The sequence below is a fragment of the Aedes albopictus genome, chromosome 2, assembly GCF_035046485.1.
Source record: "Aedes albopictus strain Foshan chromosome 2, AalbF5, whole genome shotgun sequence".
Lineage (NCBI taxonomy): Eukaryota > Metazoa > Arthropoda > Insecta > Diptera > Culicidae > Aedes > Aedes albopictus.
The window spans coordinates 201,076,785-201,103,186 of NC_085137.1; the positions used below are offsets into that span (position 1 = coordinate 201,076,785).

Here is a 26,402-nt window from a genome sequence, read left to right on the forward strand (position 1 = left end):
TTAAAAAGGAATTGTGATGAAATTAAACCAGGTGTACATTAATGTTATTTTATTGAACATCTTTACCTTACGATTTATAAAGTGGCAGTCTTCTTTATAGATACTGTGAGTTAGAAGTGAAATTTCCTGAAAATAGATAAAGATTATCAGTACTTTGCGCTAGAAAGCAGAAAGCCACACGAAATCTGAAAACCCTGTATTACGGTAGTGTTAGTAAGGCTGAAAGCAAAAACTAAACCAGTTATTTCACAAATAAAAGATTCTTTATTTCCATTTAATAGAGACACAATGTATGCCATCAAACAAATATATATTAAGTATAAACCTGTCACGAGACAATGTTGTTACGACCTCTATTATAACGTACATAATATAGTAATGCTTGACAAAGGCACTTTAAAATCAAACACAAAACACGAGACACAGTGCTTAGTAACTTGTTCCGTATTGCTCTCTTCCCGCGCAATTGTGGTCTATCCCGACAAACCAACTCTGCCAAGTAGCCGTTTGTTGTAGTGGAGTATCCTGAGATAGTGTGCAACATGTTTTTCTTTTTTTCTTGCTGAACTTAAGCTAGTCATGTTGTAGGCGAACCAAAATTAGCTTCATCTTGAATGTTCAAATTACTGTTTTGTTCTTTTCTTGACTTTCTTCTGCTAGTGGAATAAAAAAGGGACATTACTAAAGGTTATTGTCTACTTATTACACTATTGTATATATCTCGAATGTTGTGTACTGCATTGAACACATTTTGAAGTTTCTTACTAATCAGTAGATTACGCTGGATGAATGTTGTTCCAAGATGTCGTGGTATGTAGTGTCATCCTATGAAGGTGGCGTATTTTGGCATTGAGACGTTGGTTGCTCGTAACTTTAAGTATCACCTTTTTTTAAGTATTCTATTGTAAAATATCATGCATTCATAAGCTAAGTGTACGCCGTAAATGTGAAATTAAGTATGATGTTCCGAAGTTGCAGCCAATTTGATAGATTCGTTTTCGAATTTTCGAATACTGAAAGTTCTACCCGTTTGATAAGTACGTTCATGGTTTTCACACCGTCGACAGATAAGGAATAAATGCCCAAACGAATCACTGTTAATAAGTATGACGACGAGAAATCATTAGTAGCATAACGGGCAATGAACGATAACGAAAACGTCACGCTTACGATGTTAGTTTAAACATTTGTCCTAAATTATTGTTCACGAAAAAATCTGTCACAGACATAAACGATAAAACAGATAATTACACTAATCCAGCATCCTTGGCCATGCTATAGAAAGCCGACGATTTGTTCTGAAGGAGTTCGCTTGGTGCAGCGAACTCAGAAATTTGACCCTTGTCCAGGATGATCACTTTATCGTAATCCATGATGGTGTTGAGCCGATGCGCTATCGTTAGGACCGTACAATCCTTGAACTCGGTACGGATAGTTCTCTGCGTGTAAGAAATTGGGTAACGATTAGCGTTGCAATGCTTTTTTTTCCACTGCATAACAAAGATTTTTGGTTACATAAAAATTTGTCCAAGTAGCGTCCAAGTATTAAAAAGACAATATACACTTTCAAGTTTCGGAAAGTTCAGTATGACCACAGAGAACAGACATCCAGGCTAGAACAAATTTTATTCAGAAAGTTGTGTAAGGATTTGAATCCATACTTGAGTAAGTGTGCAAACCAATACACGCTGAAAACACGAGCGCCGCCAAACAACATATTACCACAGTCAGTGATGAATTGAATCATTTCAAGTGGTGAATACCATTAGTATGAGAAACTAACAGATAATCGATTGCAGCGCCACGCTATTGCCACTTGTGTTGCCGATGAAATATTTCTTACACAAAATTCAGATTAGACTTAGATGTCTGTTCTCTGTGGTGTGACTGCAGAGGTGAACTTGCTGGCTGGTTAAGAGGATCGTACAGTCCGTACTCGGCCCATGGACAAACTATCATTGAATTCTTTATTTCAAAATTATAATAAAAAATGTAGGTATAATGTTATATAATAGGTATGTAAAAGGAAATACTAACCTGAATAAGATCATCGGTTTCCAGATCTACAGCAGCAGTGGCTTCGTCCAGAATAAGTACTTTAGTTTTACGCAGTAAAGCACGCGCAAGGCAAATCAACTGCCTTTGGCCAACGGACAGATTTTCTCCGCCTTCGCTCACCTCGTGGTTGATGCCGGCCGTTAGACCTATGAGAAATGTTAAAATCAAATAAATAAATGTGTTACATGATTTCAAATCTTATTACCTTTCACGAAAGATTTAAGATGAGCATGTTCCAATGCTTTCCATATATCTTCATCGGAATGTATATTGAACGGATCCAGATTGATACGCAGAGTTCCAGAGAAGAGAACTGGATCCTGTGGAATGATGGTCAATCGCGATCGCAACGCGTGCAGGCCAAGCTTAGAAATGTCCTGCCCATCAATAACGATCTTTCCACCGGCAGACTCAATAATGCGGAACAAAGCCAGCGTCAAGCTAGACTTTCCGGCACCGGTTCGACCAACGATTCCTACTTTCTCACCACCTTCCACGGCGAATGTGATGCCTTTCAGCACTAACTCAAGCCCTTCCCGATATCGCACCTGGAAGTCTTGGAACTCGACACGTCCCTGTTCCGGCCAGTCGCGTGGCAAGTTGCTGTTCGGCAGGTCCCAAGCGGCTTCTTGCTTCGTCTCTCCGTACTCCTTGATACGTTCCACCGCAACAATGTTCGTCTCGACATCGGATGTCATCCGGACCAACCAATTCAGAGTTTGGGTGATTTGCAACGCATAGGAAACCGACAAACCCACCAGACCGGGGTTCATGGTCTCTCGTCCCAGAACAGCGAAAAGGGCGGCAAACAGAATGATCAGATTTCCGACCATCTCCAAACGGACGGCCAGCCATCGGTTGGCGATGATACTTGGGAAATAGCATACCTGGTTGAAATCCACGCGAGATTCCGATTCAACAATGAACCTAAGAAATGCCAACATTTTTGTTAAATCGGGGTTTAAAATAAGTGTTTTCATGCCAAAACGACTAATTAGCCGATGTATCATTCTAGCTTTTCAGCTTTATTGTCGATTTGGCATGCATTACATACACCTAACGAAACACCTACCGATCCTGAACGCCATAGGCACGAATGGTTTGTGCTCCCTGGATCGATTCACCAAAGTGTGAGTAGATTGGCGAGCGGGACACCGATTCCAGACGCTTCAGTTGCCGCGATGTGGCCACGTAGAAGCGTTGCACAGCGTAGTACAGAATACCGATCGGTACGATAACGGCGGCGAAAATCGGAGTTGAGATACTGATTACCACCAACGTGGCTACCACCTTTTTTTAATTAGCGGAATTGAGGAATGCAGAAAAGAAACAGATTAGTGTGGGATAATGTCAGCTTGATGAACAACGGACTAAACAGCAAGCAATACTACTATTAATGGATTGCAGTGGAAATCACTGGAATCACTCTACGAGAAGCAGTTCTAATTGTCATAATTATATTCTTTCTTTTTCGAAATTGTTACATGCTGTGATAAAGTTACAAAGAACGACACTAGTTTTTTGTTGTTGAGTAGATCATTCAGGGACCATACACTAAAAACGTATGAACGAAATCACGGAGCTTTTGAAAACGTTTTTAGTCATTCCTTTACAAAATCAATGGAAAATTTACGTGTGTAGCGGACAGCCCCGAATAACTTCTATAACTGAAAACATGCATTTAACACAAGTGCAAATGTACTGTCAGTATGACTACAAAGAACTTAGCACAAACACATGTTGATGGAACCTTGGGAAAACGAAAAACGATCAATATAGTGCAACAATATAACAGTTCTTGGGTCCCTAGCATTTAGGTGTTTCTATTTGCCTAAAACTAATCATGAAAAGACATAGTCGATCATGATAAAACTCACTATTCTGTCTAGTAATGCATACGAAAGGAATAGTGTTGAGCTATGTCGTGAGATTTCATTGGATATCAGGATATCAAAAGTTAGGAATGTTGAAAATGAATAATCCATCAAATTAAGATACACATTATGCTTTCGAATGATGAAAAACTTGCAATATCTATATCTTTTCGGATAGTAGAGTTTTAGATGTTTCTAAGCTAGATGAAGTCGTATGGAAACTACAAACTGTTATGAAGGTAACAAATGTAGGTGAAACTTTAGTTTCTGAACGTTTTTTTTTTTTTAACAAATGGATCAAGCAGCTTCCGGGAGGAACCGTCGCCGCCGAAATGAGAAAACTACCAAATTAGTGTTACCTCGACAGCACAAATAACCCAATCGGAAATCAATTCCGGTAGCTTCGTGTCCAGCACGTCTACGTCTTTGGAAAAGCGTTGCAATATGCGTCCGGTCGGTGTGGTATCGAAAAAATGCATGGGCAAATGAAGCACACCGGTCAGTAAAAATTCGTGTACCCTAACCGCCGCAGCCCAGCATCCAAGAAACAGGCTTATGTCATAAGCGATGCGTACAATACCTGGAAGTAAGTGAGCCAAGGGATATGACATTGGATGAGGTGCCAATCGGGGATGATCTTGCGGATAGTAGTATCGTGCGAGTGTTTTTGTGTCTGTGTGATTGATGATTGTACGAAAATGTTATCACAGTAGATGCAGCTATAAGTAGTTTTGGCAGCTTATTAAGTTGTTGTGTTCGAAAACTCAAAATTTCGATCCATAACTTAACCGATCATAACATTTGCCCATATGCCCAAATGTATGATAAATACAATACATTTCTAATAACATAGCCAAAGTGATTTGAATCTAATGAAATACCGGACCTACAGGTCCAAATCTCCCGTAAAATGTGGATACCAATCCAAGAGGATTGGAGAAATCAACGGATCTGACGATACCAACAGTTTTTTGTGAGTTTGTCCATATAACAGTTACAACAAAAGCGCAAGAGGTGACAGATGCCGCTCAGCGACGCCAACGTAGCGGTAGGTTCGAGGTTCGAATGATGGACCAGAAGAATGTTGCCAGCTAGTGGACGGTACCGAGCTCGACAGATATACAAAGTGGCAAGCACTGAAGGAAATCGAATTCAATACAGCAAGAAACGGCAGCACAAAGAATGTGTGATAGATAATGCATAAGCATGGTTTTCTGAAGAGCTTGCAATAAGTTGTCAAACTATGTGTTGGAAGTTAGAATGATCAAAAGAGCTGTCAAGCTGGCATACTCTTGATGGCGAAAGTTACAATGATTGTGTGCTGTAAAACAGTGTTGTAGACAATAATCAATTTTTGTTTCTCATTTCAATATGGCTTGGCACTAACGAATATTATCATATTCCTGTATTGAAATTTCAATGGAACATACAACCTCTACCCATTTTGTTAAACATTATTAAAACTAATTCTAAAACAATGAATCGCATTGTATACGTACCAGAACCCAAACAGACAAATGGAAGTGCTATATGAGCTACTTGGTGCTTCGGTGGTATACTGCCGGATACCGAAGAAAAGTTCACATCGTTACCTCTAGAGTGCACGTAAATAGTTCAACAATCGTATCAGCAAGTGTATTATCGAGTACATCGATGTCTTTGGAAAACAGCACCAAAATACGCCCAATCGGAGTGGTATCAAAAACCGCCAGAGGCAGATGCATTACCACGGCTAGCAACGAGTTGTGGAAGAAGATTGCCGCTTTCCAAGCACTGAACTCCGACGCCAAATCACTACCGACCGATGCGATGGCTAGAAAACACACACATGGCTAGTAATGTGCTGCAAACCCAATGGAATATTTTGTTTATAAAACCTCTCATAAGTTCACATACATCTATTACTTAATCCCAATTCTGCAAGAGCAAGAGAAACTTTGTTTCAGACGCCAAGGCGGCCGTAGTATCTTGATTCCAACTGAAGGCTGTTTAGGACGTGATAAGTAACTTCAAATAACATTTTTTATATAAAAAATGCAACATTGCGGCTGAATTATAAATGTCAGATTTTTGTTTTCCGGAAGTCTATTCATTTGACATTTTTTTGAATATCATTAAAATTTAATACTATTCTAGTACAGTATACATCGTTTCGCTACGATTAGCACAACATGCCTCTTGAAAAGTTCCATCAACAAGTGAAGCGATAGGGAGTTAGATAAAAAGTAGTGACAATAGGCCAACACGAAAACACGAGCAGCTACCAAAGTCGGCGGAGTAAACGCGCGTTACCTCGTAGAAACAGTAAACCAACTCGCTAACAGTCATTGGTAGTGTGTTATCAAGAACATCGATGTCTTTGGAAAACCTTGCCAAAACGCGCCCGATCGGGGTCACATCGAAAAACACCAACGGCAGGTGAAAAACGGCAGAAAGCAATGAGTTGTGCAAGTAAACCGCCGCATTCCAAGCACCCAATTGGGGAGCCAAGTCGCAGAAGAATGATGTTATGGCTAGAATGCAGAAGAAACAAAATGATGATCAGGTGGGGGGAATGCTGTGTATGAATATGACCTCTTTCCTGAACTGGCTGTGCTGTTGTAGGCATGTTGTTTCATCGGAAAGCAGATGTGAAGATGTTAGTGCAACGGATGCAAGGTTAAAGTTAGACAGGGATGGTTTTGTATTGATTCGGTGGAACATGACAATTGTCATAGAATAAATATTTAAATCTGTAAATGCGTAAATTACGTATCACATTAGAGTTTAACTTATGAAACTCGAGTATAAGACTAATGTGAGTAATACATACTTTGTTTATTATTGACGAAAAAATGAAAAAGAGGTCCTTGTATGAAAATGTATAAAAATCACTTATTAGGAAAAACCATATACTTGGAAAATTTTTAAAAGCAGGTACAATTTGGCAAAGTTTAGCCTAAGAAATTCCCTCGTACATTGAGACTTGAAGCTAGTCTAAAGAATAATGCCAATAAAAGTGAAAGATTTTGTATAGTTTACTGCAGCTACAATGCTAGAACTTTTTAATTTTGGGGCTGGCGACTAAACATTGATAGGGTTTTATGTAAATTATTACAAATAAACTAGAAATAAGTAGAATTCGAAATTGATATATGCAGGGGGTGGCCAAAATGTTTGGGATAGGCAACTTTTTTTCTCCCACAAAAAAAAATCATCATTCTGTAACTTTGCATAGAGTGCATCAAAAAATCTTAAATTTTGACTGTTTATCAACCTGTTATATGTGCATCATTGGTACAAATTTGGGCTCGATTGAATAGTTTTTCGCGAAGTTAGAACCGTTCGGGTAAAACATTATTTTTTAGACAACTCGTTTTTGAGCTGTCATATCTCAGAAACCAGTGAACCGAATTGAATGATTTTTTTAACGTTCATCAACAATAAATTTATACGATATAAAATGTAATATTTTCTCACTGCGAATTAAGTTATACCGGGTTGAAATGTTTACCCATATAGAGGAAAATAAGTCAAATTTACAATACCACACAAAAATTACTAAATGTGTTCTTTTTTTAATCTTAATTGGCTCTAATATATCTGATTGAAGATAACTTGAGAACAGAAGTGGAAAATCTTTGAACATAAACACTAAAATTTATTAACATTGACGTAAAAAAATTACATTTTTTCGAGAAAAATCTAAAAAGTGTCAATCCATGATAACTTTTTTCAACGTTCAAAAAGTTTCTATGTTTTGATAGTTTGTGAAGCATTTGTATATTGTTAGTATACGTTCAAAATTTCATTCAATTCGGTTCACTGGTTTCCGAGATATGACAGCTCAAAAGTGAGTTGTCTAAAAATAGTGTTTTACCCGAACGGTTCTAACTTTGCGAAAGATTATTCAATCGAGCCCAAATTTGTACCACTGATGCACATAGGGTATGTGTTCCATCAGTAATCTCACGCTCCCATATTCATCCTATTCGAAAACAGGCGATTACGTAACCGATTGATTCCGTTCTTTTTGTTTTCATGCGTGCTCACTCCTAACAAAAAATACAAAAATAAGAAACAAAACAAACAACGCTTCAATCCTTTGTTTTTCGTAGGATGAAAACGGGAGCCACATGCTTAATAAGGGAACCAATACCCTATAATAGGTTGACAAGCAGTCAAAATTTGAGATTTTTTGATGCACTCTATAAAAAGTTATAGCATGTTGAACTTTTTTGTGAGAGAAAAAAAGTTGCCTATCCCAAACATTTTGGCCATCCCCTGTAAAAGTTTAAACTCCAATGCTTACTTGATATTCATATCATTTCTTTTAACCTCTAACAAAATAGAACACAAAACGAGGGTATAATTTAATACATCTGAGCAAATTAGTGGCAAACGCTAGTACTCAAGGCTAGTATTATTCAATGTCTAGTAGAAAACAAAGTACATATGACATACTACAATAATACAAACTTAATCAAATGTGCAAGGTGAACCAGAGCTGGATTTTAGTGGAAGCGTCTTAGTTCCAAAATCTCACATTTTTTTTAACAAGAGCATTAATCTTATAAGAAACTTATACCTCCGGAACCGTCAAATATATAAATCCTGCCCTGTTTTACCCTAAAAAAGCTCAATCAACAGTCTACACCGAGAAAAATAGAACCCCAAATCTGTACCGAAACGTACCCTAAAGACAGCCGGTATAAACTGTTTGATATTGAATGGCAAACTGTAGTCCAGCGTATTAATATCATTTGAAAATCGTGCCACGATGCGTCCTTTCGGCGTAGTGTCGAAGAACGTCATTGGCAACCGCATCATGTTGCTGAGCAGACGCTGGTGTAAGGCAAGTGTAGCTTTTATTCCACCCATCACTACGGTTAGCACTCCGAGATACAGCGACACCACTAAAGTTTTAAAATTACGCATGTAAACAAAGGAGGGTAAGAGGCAAACGAATGCATTAGTTCAAGATTAATAGTCTACTTAAAATCAAGCTACTTTTCACTCCAGATTTAAAGTTATAAGTTCTGTTTTAGTTCCGCCAATCAGTGGATCCCAAAGCATTGAAGCTTCTATCACCTTTACCAATACTCAACACACCAAAACCAAAACTGATACATAAAACACACAGTACCCCGAAGAAGCAGGCACTCCAGGCACGGAGCGTGGCCGGCAGATCAGTGTCGGTTGTGTCGACGTCCTTGCTGAAGCGATTCAATATCCGGCCCAACGGAGTAACGTCGAAAAACGAAGCCAATGGTGCCCGGAGCACATTTTGGAGCAACTGCTTGTGCAGGATACGTGATGCGCTCAGCGCCCCAACATACAGGGCCAACGTGGACAGAAGCACCGTAAACACTATGAAACGTACCGGAAATACACGTAACGAACACACATATGTACACAAATAAATCAATCACAAAAATGGAAGCAGATGGACGTTTTCGGAAATTGTAATGAATCGGACACGTACACATTTGTGTCAAGAAAATGCAAGAAGGACGTATGCTCTCAACGATGGAAGCACGATGGATAAGAGATGTTAATAGCACAACATGCAACAACTACATAATCAATCGCAAAGCAAACGTGCACGCATACACCAGTATCGTTCTCATTTTCACATCGTTCGAAAAAGAAAGAATATTCTTAAATTTTGTAGGTAATGTACAATTGAATAGCTTTCACTCTCACTGGAACATACTTGATAGAGGGTTGTCATCTTAGAAGTATTGAATATATGGCAATGGATCACATTAAGGAGCATCAAGCTTGTGTGCAGAAGTATTAGCAGTTCAGTGACCTAATCTTACATAGTCAATGAACCTCTGGAAGTCTCAAAGATTGGAAGCATCAGAAGATTATATTGAAACTTTGAGAAAATGGTCTATCCTGTCTCGTCAAACCAGGGTCGGTGCACAGGTAAAAAGTGAGGTTACGCTACGCCACTGCATTATCTATCACTTAACCCTTGGCATCTACGCACCTGAGACAAGACTCGCGAAGAGGAAAAAAAGCAACGTCAAGTGCAGCCCAACTGAGCTGTCAGTTGTAGCCCGTTTGATTACGTTACCTAAAACGAGTAAAGTATTGCTATCCGAGATAAATTCTGAAGCCAAAATTCACTCCGAGCAGCATTTTCTTCTCCTGTACTGTCAAAAATAAATTGAAAACAAAATATTCCAATGATTACTTTGCATGGCGATTGTTGGCGATGCAAAATTTCACCTCAACATGATTTTGTGCGTGAATGGGATTCAGTCACACTGCATGTGAGGTGATGCGGTCACGTACGTGTTTGAACCACCAGCCCAAAACATAATGTCAACACAGATAGGAAGAAGAAAAAAATAACAAAGTGGAGAAAAAGAAGACCGTCTTCGCGAGTCTCGTCTCAGCTACGCACCAATGCGTGAATCTCTATGACAAAAAATAAATATGTATTGCCCAACAACGCTCAGACAATTGCATAAAATTGTGCAGATGCTGTGAACTCCACGCTTTGTTGGCAACAAGCGATTACAATAATTACTTCCCTACCCATTCCCACATTGACAACGTAGCAGGCGCCATTCTTGTGTTAGGGACTGTCTCAATTGGGATATTAAAAATAATTTTAATTAAATTTGACAGTTCGAAAATTATTTTTCCTTGATTTTCAAACTGTCAAAAATAATTCTGCTCCAAAGCAGACTTATGTTTGACAGAACGATAATTTTCGTCCTCACAGGCTCGCGCATGCGCACGCTTATCCACTGGTGTTTGTTTACATATCGGCTTGCGCTTTTCTCTCTGTTTCTCTCTTTTTTTTTTTCTTTGTGGGGTCTGTTGTCAGACACGGCTAAGACCGATAACGGTCCATCTCGCCCCTGTTTCTCTCTTGCTTCGATTTTGAGGTGGGCCCGTCTATGCGTCCGTAATAAATATAATGTAATCATTTTTATCATAGAAATATGTGTATGGATTTGGTATGGATGAAATTTTGCTTAATTGAACTTTATCCTGCTGAAGTCCGTAGCTTGATTGGCGACGGATAGCGAAGCGTTTTCCGTTGAATATTGTTCAAGAAGTCGGCATTAGATAAATATTTCGATCGTGTTGATTTTCTTCCTTGCTCATAAAAAAAATCAGTAGGTATTTAAGCTATTTTCCCTCAAAGGGGATTCGAAAACAATTTTATATTTACTAGCTGCCTCGGCAAACTTTTACAACTGTTGACCGCCCTCTAGATTAGTTTAATTTCGATCATGGTGAATTTCTTCCCAGCTCATTGAAAAACATTAACTTCACTATTTTCATATTTTTCTCTATAATTTTGATAACTTTTTCCACATATAAACACTGCCACCAAGAATACGGGTCGAGCCGTGCAAGAGTCATGCTGATGGGTTTATCCGTTCGTGACTTTTGTTGCCTCAAAGGGACTTCAGATTCATTTATATATATATATATATATATATATATATATATATATATATATATATATATATATATATATATATATATATATATATATATATATATATATATATATATATATATATATATATATATATATATATATATATATATAGATATATATATATATAGATATATAGATATTTATTTATAATTTATATTTATATTTATAGATAGGAAGTGATGTGGTCGTAAACGATCGAACGTATTCGCGCTACCTCTTGATTCTCTTCTTGTGTATGTGAAGTCAACATAAGGAAGTGCAACAAAGGATTTTTTTCTGCGCACCTCTTATAAATATTTATCCTAAAACTTCTCCAATATTTCGTCCAGGAATCCCTCCTAAAGTTTCTCAAGGAATTTCTCATTTGCAGTACTTACGAAAATTCTTCCCGCAATTACTCCAGGAGTTTCTGAATTTCTCTGGAAGTTTTTTTATGAACTTCTCTAGGGTTTTGTTAGAAACTCCTCCGGAAGTTCCCTCAGAATTTTCAAGACACCCTGGAACAATTCCTCAAGTTTTGTCAGGAATTCCTCACAAATTTCGGGAGTAATTCGCGAATAGGGCGTAACTAACAAAGCAATAACAATGCGAAAGCAACAACCGAATTTTGCTGATCAAATTTTAATTCCTATTTAGAAGTAATACAGAATAATTCAACTTAAATAAGGTTAATTGATATAGTTCTGACATAGTTTCTTGTTTTTCTAAGAACACTGCGCGAATTTGATATTTTTTGCACTAAAAATGGCATTTATTTAATTACGCCTGAATTGATACCTGAGAATGCTAATTTCGCCCAATACTATGCGCCTCGAATCGATATTATTTTCAGAATCGCCTTTTACTATTCGCCTTGTTTATGATTTTGACAGAATTTCGCCATTTGCTTTCGCCGTGTTTACGTTTTGATTTCAGTTTCGCCTTCTACTATCGCCGTGTTTACGTGTTGATTTCAGTTTCGCCTTTCACTTTCGTAAACAAAACACCAAACAAAACAAAGGAGCAGAAGGCGTAATTCTTGTTTTTGTTCGTTTGGAATAGAATGGGATTACGCCTTTCACTCAATCAGTGATTTTCAATAGTTAGAAAAGTGATATCAAGGAAACTTTGTGAGCATTTAGAAGACAAATCTAGCTTCTTTTCACTCCTGCAATTACTCAAATTGTGTACATTTTGTTGGTTACGGCTATTTCGCTAATTATTACGGATTTCTTCTATATTCTTCCGGAAGTTTCTTCAGGAATCTCCCTAAAGAGGCACATGCTGGAGAAATTGTGCTACGGAAGAACCATCAGTGAGAATTTCTAGTGAGAGGCAACTTGGAGGAATAAATGAGGAAAGCATCGAAGAAATTTCAAGGCAAAATAATATTTTGTTTTTAAATTTTCCGACAAGTTTTCATTTCTGAGCGGAATCATTTTTGGTAAGGCAACATTGTCAACATCGATCAACATTGACGTGTTTAAATTGGACCAGAAAAAATTAAATTTGACAGTACAATGATTTTCGAGCTTTGAAATAATTTTCAAACTGTCAAATTTGATTAAAATTATTTTTAATATCTCAATTGAGTAAGAGCCTTAGTATAGCTCAGGGGTTCCCAACCTTTTTGAGGTGGCGACCCCCTATAAGAATGGTCAAAACATCCGCGGCCCAATGAAATTTAAAAAAAAAAAATGAAATAAATGAACGAAACCGAGTTTTTTGGGTACAGTGACGTAGCCAGAAATTAACTGTGGGAGGGATTTTCGACGCTCAATGACACTCACATTTTGTAAAAATGATGTCATGAACATTCAATTTGAATCATAGCTGAAAAATAGCGGCGCAGCCGAAAATTTTTTCTTCTGAAGGCGTTTTATACTGAAAATTTGTGCCTCAAATTGTGGCTTTTGGGGGTGGTGGTATACAAAATTTAAAATTGATATAATTTGCACAAAATAGAAAAAAAATTTAACATTTTTCTTGGTAACATCGCGGCCCCCCTAGACTGGCTTCACGGCCCCCCAGGGGGCCGCGGACCACCGGTTGGGAACCCGTGAGCTGAACTGGCGATACTGCAATAATATCTACGGGCGGTCAATAAATTTTCATTTTTATTTTCTGTAGGATCTTCAGTCGTCCAGCTTGGCGGGCTGACACGGTAGCGTTTCTCTCCCGAGAAGAAGTACGAATCCGGTTACATTGTTTAAGGTACTGTTCGCGAGAATCCCTGTCAGAATTCTGAGAGAATGCTTCTCAGGATTCTGAGAGAATTCTTGTGAGGGTTCTGAGAGAATTCTTGTGAGGGTTCTGAGAGAATTCTTATCAGCATTCTGAGAAAATCCTGGTCAGGATTCTGAGAGAATCCTGGTCAGGATTCTGAGAGAATCCTGGTCAGGATTCTGAGAGAATCCTGGTCAGCATTCTGAGAGAATCCTGGTCAGGATTCTGAAAGCATCCTTGTCAGGTTTCTGAGTGAATCCTGGTCAGGATTGTGAGAGAATCATGGTCAGGATTCTGAGAGAATCCTGGTCAGGATTGTGAGAGAATCATGGTCAGGATTCTGAGAGAATCCTGGTCAGGGTTCTGAGAGAATCCTGGTCAGATTGTGAGAGAATCCTGGTCAGGATTCTGAGAGAATTCTTGACAGGATTATGAGAGAATCCTGGTCAGGATTCTGAGAGAATCCTGGTCAGGATTCTGAGAGAGTCCTGGTCAGGATTCTGAGAGAGTCCTGGTCAGGATTCTGAGAGAGTCCTGGTCAGGATTCTGAGAGAATCCTGGTCAGGATTCTGAGAGAATCCTGGTCAGGATTCTGAGAGAATCCTGGTCAGGATTCTGAGAAAATCCTGGTCAGGATTCTGAGAGAATCCTGGTCAGGATTCTGAGAGAATCCTGGTCAGGATTCTGAGAGAATCCTGGTCAGGATTCTGAGAGAATCCTGGTCAGGATTCTGAGAGAATCCTGGTCAGGATTCTGAGAGAATCCTGGTCAGGATTCTGAGAGAATCCTGGTCAGGATTCTGAGAGAATCCTGGTCAGGATTCTGAGAGAATCCTGGTCAGGATTCTGAGAGAATCCTGGTCAGGATTCTGAGAGAATCCTGGTCAGGATTCTGAGAGAATCCTGGTCATGATTCTGAGAGAATCCTGGTCATGATTCTGAGAGAATCCTGGTCAGGATTCTGAGAGAATCCTGATCAGGATTCTGAGAGAATCCTGGTCAGGATTCTGAGAGAATCCTGGTCAGGATTCTGAGAGAATCCTGGTCAGGATTCTGAGAGAATCCTGGTCAGGATTCTGAGAGAATCCTGGTCAGGATTCTGAGAGAATCCTGGTCAGGATTCTGAGAGAATCCTGGTCAGGATTCTGAGAGAATCCTGGTCAGGATTCTGAGAGAATCCTGGTCAGGATTCTGAGAGAATCCTGGTCAGGATTCTGAGAGAATCCTGGTCAGGATTCTGAGAGAATCCTGGTCAGGATTCTGAGAGAATCCTGGTCAGGATTCTGAGAGAATCCTGGTCAGGATTCTGAGAGAATCCTGGTCAGGATTCTGAGAGAATCCTTGTCAGGACTCTGAGAGAATCCTTATCAGGATTCTGAGAGAATCCTTGTCATGATTCTGAGAGAATCCTTGTCAGGGTTCTGAGAGAATCCTTGTCAGGATTCTGAGAGAATCCTTGTCAGGATTCTGAGAGAATCCGTGTCAGGATTCTGAGAGAATCCTTGTCAGGATTCTGAGAGAATCCTTGTCAGGATTCTGAGAGAATCCTTGTCAGGATTCTGAGAGAATCCTTGTCAGGATTCTGAGAGAATCCTTGTCAGGATTCTGAGAGAATCCTTGTCAGGATTCTGAGAGAATCCTTGTCAGGATTCTGAGAGAATCCTTGTCAGGTTTCTGAGAGAATCCTAATCAGGATTCTGATAGAATCCTGGTCAGGAATCTGATAGAATCCTGGTCAGGATTCTGAGAGAATCCTGAATCCTGGTCAGGATTCTGAGAGAATCCTTGTCAGGGTGCGCAGAGAGGCAGTTCGTTTTTGTTCTAGATTTTCTCTCCCAATGTCGATATTAGCGTTTTTACAGGCTATACTTAACCTTTCAGGGCGCGCGCCTGTTGAATCCTAAAACTGCACCGCGCTCCTGCTGTATACGACGAGCGAGATTTTTTGGCAGTATTGTACTTTCTACAACGGCGCGCATTCTGAAGGGGTAATCTCGTTTCTAGGTGCAAAACATTCTGGGAATGCGAAGGGACGTCTGTTTCTTCAATTCGATATCTCTCTATCTCAATGGTCTCTTCAATATCGAGATGTAGAGAGTCAACTGTAATAGAATAGAGAAATTCAATCAAAGATTTCTCTTTCGCTGTTCTGATCGTAGCTACGTGGGCTGCCTGATGCTCCTCCAAGGTTCGGGTCCTATCGGGATGACCTTCCGGTAGCATTCTTATTGCACTTTTGACTGATCGGAGCAGTTTTCGACACGATTTGACCGTTGGTTTGGTGTACTTGTTCCACCAATGTGTTTCAGGCCCAGGGAATTGACTAGTTTTCGGTACGTTGGACGAGGCTGCTACAGGCCTTACAGTAAAGCTTATTGGAAGAAGACCAGAGATTCCGGGAGACTCAAGACTTATAAATAGTAAACATTTGCCAATATACCAATACTTCTAATATCATAAATGATCCTGTTACAAATCATATGATACTGATGACCAACCTAATACAAGTAATCACCCTACGCAGTATTGCATGCATATCAATCAATTTTATTTACAGAAAGATAATTGTCTTGCTGACTTTCTACTCTAGGGAGATGGATCCTGCAATGATTCTGATTTTAACATCGACATTCTCAAAAAAGCAGAGGGACCATTTCTATCAAATTAAAATTCCACTTTATATACTTTTCTCACAAAAGTAAACCTTATCTTATGTTAAAGTCACGTTCAATTCTGGTTAATAAAAAGATTTCCCATTCCATTAATTTGTACAACTACATAACACACATTATTTATACGTGAGAGCTAGAAAAAGGAACTCGTGGAGGAACTACACTCCACATGCAAACTATGAGATTTACAAAAAACTTGCTATTTTTAACAAAAATAGATAAAAAAAAATTGAATACATTTTATCAGAAAATGTTCCGATAACTCAATGAAAGTTTTTGTATGTACATACACTAGAGAAACCCACAAAAAAAACGGAAGATCTTTTTGCATGGCAAGTTTTTGATTGTGAGTCACAAAAAACAGAAACTAAAAAATGCTGACAAAAGAATTCAAAACTGGATCCATTTCCCTAGTTGCAAAAATAAATAAAATAAATGAAAAAAAAGGAGTTTCAAAATGATTGGGACACGTTACCGCAAAACACATCGCGAGGCACGACCGCACCACCTGGGGCAATGTGTTATCGATGACGTCCACGTCCTTGGAGAACCGGTTCAACACCCGCCCCAAGGGTGTCGTATCGAACAGTTCCATCGGCCAGCGCAGTACGTATCGCAATAGAAGGACGTGCATTTCTCTGGATGCCTTGAGCGCACCCAGTGCGAACGATATCGCGGCGGCAAAGGTGGCCAAAACTGTGGTGATGATTGTTGTTTGGAAAAAGTGCGTTCTGTTAGGTTTTTTATCTGTTTTTGAATGTTTTTTAAATTTTCTTTCTAAAAACTAATAGATCGCATAAGCTTATGTGCTATTTTGCAACACCGAGCTACTGTTAGTACGAAAAAAAAAATAATGCTCATGGATAAAAAATGAAATAAAAACTGATAGCATGCAGTACTGTGATAGGTTGTTACAGTGGAATAAGTAAATAATTATTTTACAGGAAAAAATATAAAAGCGATAAGGCAACAAAAAAGAGGATTACCTAGTAAGGGGTGCAGAATTACCGAAAAAAACATAGTCAGAAAAGAGCGCACAAGTTGCGGCAAGACATTGTCTACCGTGTCCACGTCCTTCGAGAACCGGTTCAGAACGCGGCCGAGCGGAGTGGTGTCGAACAGTGCCATCGGCCACCTGAGAACATACGCGAGTAAGGCTTCATGCATGGCTTTGGCCGCTAGTATAGCGCCTAGTGCAAATGTTAGTGAACCAACAAACTGAACCAAAACTAAAGTGAGAGAAATCGAAGTTAAAGAAGTACTGTTAAACTAGGTGGAAGATAGGTGTGCTGGAATTTTGGTGTGTGGGAAAATGATATTTTTTTTTCTTGTGTACATCTGGAAACTATGTTGTTATAACAAATCAAATTAGCAAAAAATACTGAACATACATATACGACACCGAACACAAATTTCTTACCTTGGCCGGCACCAAAAGCGCCGTACACTCCCAAGTACATATCTCTGACGCTGGTATCATTTTCTGCCGCTTCGTCGGTCGACCACCTTGAGAGCCACAAGTTAGATCCTATCGAAAATCCTTGGAATATCATGTTCAGAAACACCGTAGCCACCGAGAGCGTAAGGCCAATACTTTTCAGATAATGTTTGTAGACTTCCCATTTCACCTGAAAGAAAAAACAATAAAAAAAATCAACATCACCTATGCTAAACCTCTCTACAACTATACTCACACTTCCCGTTTCCGACTTTTCCTGTTCAATCAGCTTGTTCTTCTGCGCCTCTTCTGGTATTTTCTTTTCCGGAGTTCTTCGCCTTAAACTGCTCTGGCTCCCACTGATGTCGGAGTTTTGTCTGGAAAACGACTCATTTCCACCAGATGAAGTGCTACCACTTCTTGATCGTTTACTGATGGCTCGTTCAAATTTATGTTTCAGCTCCTCGCTGCTAACATTCGATTCCAGTTGCGCCTTGATCTCATCGATGTCTTCCTCTTCCTCGTTTACCTCCTGCAGATGCTGAATTAGGAAATCTGCAAATGCTCCCTTCTTCTCCATCAGCTCCTGATATGAGCCAGATTCGGAAATTTCACCATCTTTCATGACGTATATCACATTCGTATTCGGCAGATACGTAATACCATGCGTCACCAGTACGCGAGTTTTCTTGGCTAGCAGTCCGTTTTCGCCGATGACCTGCTCGAAAATGTGCTTTCCAACGTGCGAATCCACGGCACTCAATGGATCGTCCAAGAAGTATATATCCGCATCGCTATATACAGCTCGAGCCAACGAAACACGCTGCTTCTGACCACCAGACAAGTTAATACCCTTCTCACCGATTTCCGTCTGATCTCCGCCCGGCAGCATTTCAATGTCCGGTTTCAGCGCACATGCCGCAATAACCTTATTGTACAGCTTGGTATCCATCGGTTTACCGAACAGAATGTTGTCCTGCAGAGTAGCGTTCTGAATCCACGCTTGCTGACTGACGTAGGCGATTTTCCCAATCGTATTCACCCGACCGGAAATTTTATCCATCTCTCCCAGGAAGGCAGACAATACCGAACTTTTGCCGGATCCGACCGTACCTACGATGGCGGCCAGCTCATTCTTCTGTACCTTTATGTTGATATTCCGCAGAGTGGTTTCATCGTCACCCCACGAGAACACACCATCTTCAATTACCAGGGGACAAGCTAAAAGTAAATATGATTGTTTGAATGTGTGTCTACAATTCCCACAATTCCAAGTATGAAGCACAACACTTACACTCCTTTTCGTCGTGCGTAACGTTGTCCGGGTCAAGTTCTTCTTGATTGAGGAATTTGTTGATACGTTTCACGGATACGCTAGTCTGACAGCATGGAAGAGAGGAAAATTGTGTGCTGAATAAATTGATCAAAACAATAGCGTTATACATCAGGTTAACATTATAAATATGAGTCCCCTGGTTAATCAATTGATGATACAGCATTGAAAGGATTTCTTCATACATGTGTATACTGTGCTTGTCTTGTCTTGGTTTTAATTTTGAAAGTTCTATCCATTTGATTGTAGGGCAAGATCATCTTAGTTTGCAATTCTAAACCTAGTCATTCTAACTTGAGGTCACATGATGATTTCAAAAGCTATGTTTAAAAAAAAAAGACAGTTGATAAGATATGTCTAGAACTTAAGAACTCTAAAGGAAGTTCAAAACGAAATTTGCAGGACACAAAAGAAGGTTTGAAATGTTGTAATCCTACTCGTATAAGTGTCATGTCTATGATGAAGTCAATCTCATCTACAATTGTCAGCATTACTGGAATATCTACTAGGGAATCGCGCTACTTGGGCGGTGGCTTCTATATTCGTCTGTTTTCCACTATAACTCAGTCAATCTTGAACCAATTGACACAATTCTTGGAATGCGGTGAGATAGGTATAGTATCTACCCGTGTACAAAATTTCAAGTCAATCGGTTCAAAATTGACCGAGTTACAGTGGAAAACAGACGAAAATAACAGACGAAGAAAACCACCGCCCAAGTAGCGCGATACCCTACATTAGAAAAGCAAAAGCAGGTCTGATGGGGTGGTTCGAATATCTGTTTTTTGTTTCACTTACTTGCACCATGTTAGAGATGAGCATAGGTAACATCGAGAGCGGAAACCGAAGGATGTTGAAGAGTGCGAGTGAGACGAAAGCTGTGGTAGCATTCAGGACGTTATTCTCATCCACCATGACATAGGTTGCGAAGGTAACTAATGATACCTGTGCGGGATGTGGTTGTGAGGTTGGGTTTCATTTCGATGATGGGTGATGGTTTTGATTAACAGATGAAGAAAAACGGAAAACAAAACGGTTTGTTAGAATTTTGAACGTTGTTTTAGAAAGGGGAAATGCAGCTCGCTCTTCCTCTTTTAGCACGTGCGTTTAATGTAGGTGTGGATACATTGATTGATCTTTTTTTCGAAAATGATTCATTTACCTCTACCATGTACACTATCAACATGGGTAGGAGCACCAGAGGAAGTTTAAGGATATCGAACAGCGTGAGGCAAACGAATGCCTTCACAGGGGTCAGCACATTTTTCTCATCGGACAGAACGTACACGGAAAAGGTGATAAGCGAAACCTTTGGTAGAGGAATACATGACATTGGATTATTCCGAAACATAGAAAACGTTGCCATTTTCCAACGTTGCTGTTGTGAGATTTGTCCACAGGACGTCGTAAAATTCCACGGATAAATCCCGAAAATTTTGTCTTTGGTTTAGAAGAACGCCTTAAAAACTATTATATTTTTAATATAACTTAGTCATATCAACTGTGGAAGTGTTCATAGAACACTAAGCTGAGGAACCGTCTTTGTCCAAATGGGAAAGTTGCGTTTATGGAAAGGAAAGGGTATGACGATAATATCGACAACGACCACTACTTGATGATGTTCAAAGCTCGTAGTCATCTACATTGAATTGCATAACGCCGTTTGGCATAATGATTATTAGGAATACATGTTCTTATGGCAAGCAACACTAATGCTAAATGAATATCATGCCGTTCTGATGAAACACGGAAATGCATCAGAAGCCTCCCCAAAAGTTTGTGCTGTGAAAAAATTGTGAAGACATTTATTAGTAAAGGTGAAAGTCCCTTGACGGACCGACGTAAGGTGATTGAACAGTGGAAGTAGCACTTGGACAAACACCGGAGTGGCCCGGGAAACGTAGGCACGAAGAATTAAGGCTCCAGCTCTCTCGTTGAGTGAATCTAATAATGCCATTCAAGGCAGCTGGCAATGATGGTAAAGCAGTAGAAATACTGAGTGGTAATCTGTCTGTTGATTGTCAGAACTTGGAAGATGGACGAAGTAAATGTCCTTTCTACAAGGTAACAAATTAGAGCATGATAACTTTCGATTGGTCACCATTGTGAATGCTGCTTGGAAAGTGCTATTCCAGCTAGATCATCTTGCTTTGTGATATATACCTTTGTGATCAAAAATCTGTGATTAAATTGTTGATGATGACGGTAATTCCAATGACTAATGACAAGATCAACGAAAACTTTTGAAGGCTGTACTCGTAATTTGACGGTACTTCTAATCCAAATACACGAATCACGGGTTTTCTCGTGGAATGTGACAACGTCTGTTTCCTCACAAACGCGATTTAATCAGCTTTTTTTTTTTTTAAATTGAATATGACTGACTGACTACTTTAGGAATCAGAGGAAGAGTTATTTTGTGATGAAATAATGTGACAAAAACAAAAGAAATGCAGTACATTACCAAGAATGGAGCACACGACCAGATGAACGATGTTCCAGCATTCAAATAAGCAGCCGATTTAAGCACTTTAACTTCCTTGTCGCGGATTTTCAGAATTTGCTGCTCAAAACTTGGCTCCCAAGCGTAGAGTTTCAGGACCTGAAAATGACATCAATTGTTAAACTACCAATAAACCAAAAAAAAAAAAATATCTCCACGTACCTTAATGCCACTCAGCACTTCGTTCATCAGTTTGACTCGTTCATCCTTATTTTTCATCTGCTTGATTTGCAGCGTTTTGATTTTGTTGGCAATGACCCCGTTGACGGGAATTAGGATAATCATCACAGCCAGCCCGGCCAGCACCGACGGGCCCAAAATTTCCCACAGGAAAAACAGCGCCAGGGCAATCTGCAGCGGTGCACTCCACAACATGTTGATGTATGTAGTCAGATCCATGAAGCGCTGGGCATCGACGGCCATCAGATTGACGATTTCACCCACGGTCGAACCTTTCCGAGCGCTGTTGGAAATGATCAGAGCCTTCCGGTAGATGGCACTGATGAGCGCCGTGCGAATTCGCAATCCGACAAAGAACATCCGGTTGAAATACTGTGCCAAAAACAGAGTTTGCGTTCCGGCTACGAAGAATAGCAAAAGTGCGTAGAAAATACCTTTCCACAAAGGTTCCTCACCGCCGACAAAATTGATGATCAGTCTCAGGATTTGCGGAGAAGCAAAGGTCAAAATATCTTGCCCCAATTTCAGAAAAGACCCGAAAGCAAACGTAGGACCGAAAGCTTTAATGAGAGCTGGTAGAATCGACGCAATTTTCTTGGTCTTGATCGTCTTGAAATCTACACGAGCCGACTGCTTTTTGAAACTAGCGGTACTAGTAACGTCGTGCACCTTCCGAGTTTTGTACGTTTTCTCCAGTGTTTCGTTCCAATATTTCATAAATAACGGAGACACTTCCTTGGAAGCATCCTCTGGTTTCATATTCCAGAGATCGTCGTTTACCAGAGGTTTCTTGAACCCAGTCCAAGCCAGTTTGTCGAACCATCCGAAAACTAATCGGGATGGGAAAGTAGCTGACAGTTCCGGGCAATCCTTGTCCGTTATTTCGTATTTTGTCTGTTGTGGTGCTTTGTCGATGACGAAGTTCAGCAGGAACATTAGGCACGATCCGGCGAAGAAAATAAAGAAACTGGCAAAATGATAATCTGCCCACGAATCGGCTTCCTGCCGGCGTTGGTGTGCCCGAGCTTCGGTCCGACAGCGTGGAATGCTGCAGAGGACGAGGAAGCCCCAGAAAAGGAACATCAACCCGGACGTTCGCATTCCATAGAACTTATTTAAGTATATTAGCCCCGCAGCAAAAGCCTGTAAGAATGATTCATAACTTGAGAATTGTTGATGGATAAACTACGAAAACTAATACTCACGAAAGTGGCGATTTTTATCACCGGGGTGTAAAAGTAGACCGGCGCCACCGCCTCGTCCGTTGAGATTGCCTTGATTAGATCTACGATGGTTAGCACAATCAACGTGCTAACGATAGCTAATTTTGTGATATTCAACACGCTCCAGGGAACGTTGCGATTGCGGCTGTTTCGCAGGTAGTACAGCTCAATCAGTGAGAAAACCCACAGAAAGGCACAGGGCGTCCATACGAGCACCGTCTGTTGGAAACATGTTGTCAAATCCGGATCCTCCGTGTACCATGTTAAATTTTGGTCCTGGAAATAAAAGAGACATGATTAACAAATGTCATGAGATTTCCTAATAAATTATCTTTCGTTGTTCGAAAGTCATTCATGTTTTCACATGGGTTCTCTATTCTACATTAAAAAAAAAACAAACAAACAAACAAAAAAATATATCTTCTTTGGGATTCTAGTGTGAGTTCTGGGACAAAAACAAAACGATTATCAATTTACGATTATTTACGAAGCGTTGAGTCTTCATCAACTCTTATTATCTACACCTACACTACCGTGCATCGCATATCTGTCCCATTTGCATAGGAAATCCAGCAAAGATGGGACTGATATGCGATTCACGGCAGTACACCTCCACAGTTATTGATTGGAGGATCTTTTTTAGCCTGCCATTTCATGACAATCTTATGGTATTCCTTTAGAGATTTCTTATCAGAATTTCGTAGAAGTTTCTCTTAAAAAACCCGCCAGGAATTTCTTCTGAAAGTCCACTAGGAGTTTCTCAGATCCGGGTTTTTTTTTCATGAGCTACTTTAGTATTTCTGATATAAGGTCAACAAGAAATTCAAGCATAACTTTTGAATCCGACGTAACTCGAGAATGTAAACAAATCCGGGTTAACTGCTGCATGCATGATTCATAAAGCAAGTTGAAGAATCCACATCGGCACCAACATTTCAAAAGGGCGTAACTGCATTTGAAAGTAATACCTTCTTTCAAAGCTGTAGGTGGTACTGCCTCCCTTACACTCAAACCACCGTGGTTGTCGGAAAGAGGAGAGTTTTCCCCATCTAGTACTTGTTGTGAAAAACATGGAAATCATAACACATGATCCACAGCTTTAAAAGAAGGTGATGATTCCAAAAGCAGTTACGCCCTTTTGAAATGTTGGTGTCGACATCACTGTTTCATGATTTATTGCTTAATTTGTTTAACTAAGCATATTTTTCGAAACGACGTATCTAACTATTTTGATATTTACAACTTTACTAATCTAATCTAATCTAATCTAATACAAACGCAGCCAGTACGAGAAAGCATCCTGGAAAGTAATCAGGTTAGATAAGACCCAATTACTTTTCTTGTCAATATTGAGGCTTGCAGCATATCATTAATCCAGCTTTTTACGCTAGCTTGCCATAAATTATGATGACATTTCTTGCCGACACCATAAATACTATTATGGTAAAATCAAAGCAAGCTTTGTTCAAAAGCCTATATTTACATCGTGAAACGTTAACAATTTTCACTGGTTTGTAGAAATAGGAATCAATTTATTTTAATGATTTCGTTCTTAATATTTATATTTCTAGGTTGAAAAAGAACTGATGGAAATAGCTGGCGGCTAGGCTACCATTAAGGAATGCAGTGATTAGTGAACCTATCCAGATACATGCTTTTAGGAGTTTTAACACAACACCGTGGAGCACCCCGTTCGTTGACTTGATGGTTTCTGACAAGACTCCCACAATTGCTCGAGTAATGAGGCGCTGTTCATTGACTCATTTTTAGCCTTCTCAGAAACCCCCTCCCACTCGTAGACGTTTGGCCATACTAGGTTTTCAAAATTTTCCAGACCTCATCTGGGTAGCATGCCCCCAGAGTCTATGTGGCTTATGGACAAGATTTGACGGTCTTCTATCATAGCTTTCTAGTGGAAAGGGCTTTTCATACTACAACAGACCAAGAACGGAACAAGACCAAGCAGAGGCAAAGGCTTCGTTCCCTTTTTAACAATATTATTTATCATGGTTTTCAAAATGTTAGGGATAGCACATGACACCAAAAACTTCCTATCATCCTAAAGAACGATCAGAATTATGCACAGCCCGTTGTACTGGGGAATAAAAGTAATCACATTTAATAATCAGAAAAAAATCTTTACATAGGAGGACATTTCAGACTGCTTCTATCTACTGGACTTTCACACATATAAAATTGGTAGAGCACGTAAAGCATAATTTAACTGGCGCTTCTCGTTTTGATAGTGTCCTCGAATACATGAAAAGAAGTCGAGCTAGAACAACCCTTCTATCGCGTCCAGTTTCAGTTGTCCAAATTTTCCCACAAGAAGTCAAGGCCGTTTCAAGATGCCTAAAATAATAAAAAATGCAATTAATTACAGAACAAAATTATTTAAACTTGAAAACAAAATGATAGTAAGAATTGGCAGTTTCCAAACACAAGTGGTGAAAATTGTTGACAGTTGAATCAACAACCTATATTTTCTGCCTACTTAGATTTAGCTATAAAATCTGTCGGCAAGAAATGTCAAAATCGAATCACCCCTCGTTGTTTTATGGCCAGCGTAAAAAGCTGGATATGGTGCAAGACTCAAAGCGGCCAGGCCTACTGCGTTGTATTTACCGCAAAGATGATTCTTCGAATTGTCTCGAGTTTAAACGATTGTTTTCCTTCGAAGCAATTCTAGAATCTGCAGGGGAGGAGGGATGCGTGGACATACCGTACCAAACGCTCCAAATATGTGTTAAATATAATTGAGAAATAGGTATGTGTAAATAATAATACTGGTATATGGTGAATATTGGAAAGCTCTCACCCATTTAGCCTATGCGGTCCGAAGTTATTCTTGATGATCCCCGTGATTTTAAATTTCCCATTTGCGTCTGTCGGGCATTTGGTAGTGGTAGCTTCACACGATAATACACACGACAAAACGCGAGAACAACGACGAGTTTCAGCACTTTTGATATTTCCCGGAACCGACCAATTCTACTACACGAAACTACTGAACTCTCCGGAACACGTAGTACCGGCTGTCACGCCACGAGCGGAATAGCGGAAAAAGTACAGTGGAGAAAACTTTTTATTAGCGCACACTTTTATTTTCGTAATCAAAATCCTTAGCACTTTCTACCTTAAAACAAGCACTGAAGTTGAAATTTTCAAAACTTGAGCACCCGCCGAATCACTCGCAAATCTTCCCAAAATCAATCATTCACATTTTCTCATTCGCGGATGGCGTAGCACCGGCCAAACCGTCAGCAGAATCGCGAAAAAAAACTTTCGAGCGCGAACGAAACCACGACAAGCAGAGCAAAACACGTCTGCACGCGGCAACGCCTACTGCGCTTTTCCCTATTTTGATATTTACAACTTTACTGATAGATACATCGTTTTGATATATGAGAAAACCAAACGACGTATCTAGCCAAAATCAAAAGTAACAGATACACCAAACTGGC

The 26,402-nt window shown here is 39.7% G+C and overlaps 1 protein-coding gene across 17 annotated transcripts in view; it reads right to left on the reverse strand.

Moving 5' to 3' along the window:
• The window catches only part of LOC109400294 (multidrug resistance-associated protein 1), a 53,974-nt gene continuing 27,572 nt past the window's right edge, over positions 1 to 26,402 (reverse strand). For 2 of the 17 annotated variants that reach the window (XM_062850977.1, XM_062850979.1), the window contains exons 3-15: positions 22,921 to 23,214; positions 21,698 to 22,858; positions 21,497 to 21,634; positions 19,831 to 19,977; positions 18,994 to 19,078; positions 17,956 to 18,920; positions 17,682 to 17,889; positions 9,058 to 9,281; positions 3,131 to 3,348; positions 2,264 to 2,985; positions 2,038 to 2,204; positions 1,252 to 1,439; positions 1 to 126 (exon numbers count right to left, since the gene is read on the reverse strand). In XM_062850977.1, the coding sequence (XP_062706961.1) occupies positions 111 to 126; positions 1,252 to 1,439; positions 2,038 to 2,204; positions 2,264 to 2,985; positions 3,131 to 3,348; positions 9,058 to 9,281; positions 17,682 to 17,889; positions 17,956 to 18,920; positions 18,994 to 19,078; positions 19,831 to 19,977; positions 21,497 to 21,634; positions 21,698 to 22,858; positions 22,921 to 23,214 (4,533 nt within the window). In that variant the 3' untranslated portion in view covers positions 1 to 110. Of the gene's footprint in view, positions 127 to 545; positions 1,440 to 2,037; positions 2,205 to 2,263; positions 2,986 to 3,130; positions 3,349 to 4,291; positions 4,513 to 6,224; positions 6,446 to 8,606; positions 8,828 to 9,057; positions 9,282 to 16,736; positions 16,958 to 17,269; positions 17,491 to 17,681; positions 17,890 to 17,955; positions 18,921 to 18,993; positions 19,079 to 19,830; positions 19,978 to 20,194; positions 20,342 to 21,496; positions 21,635 to 21,697; positions 22,859 to 22,920; positions 23,215 to 26,402 lie in introns of those variants that run through there. The other 15 variants (XM_062850983.1, XM_062850982.1, XM_062850984.1 and 12 more) reach the window with 15 other exon arrangements.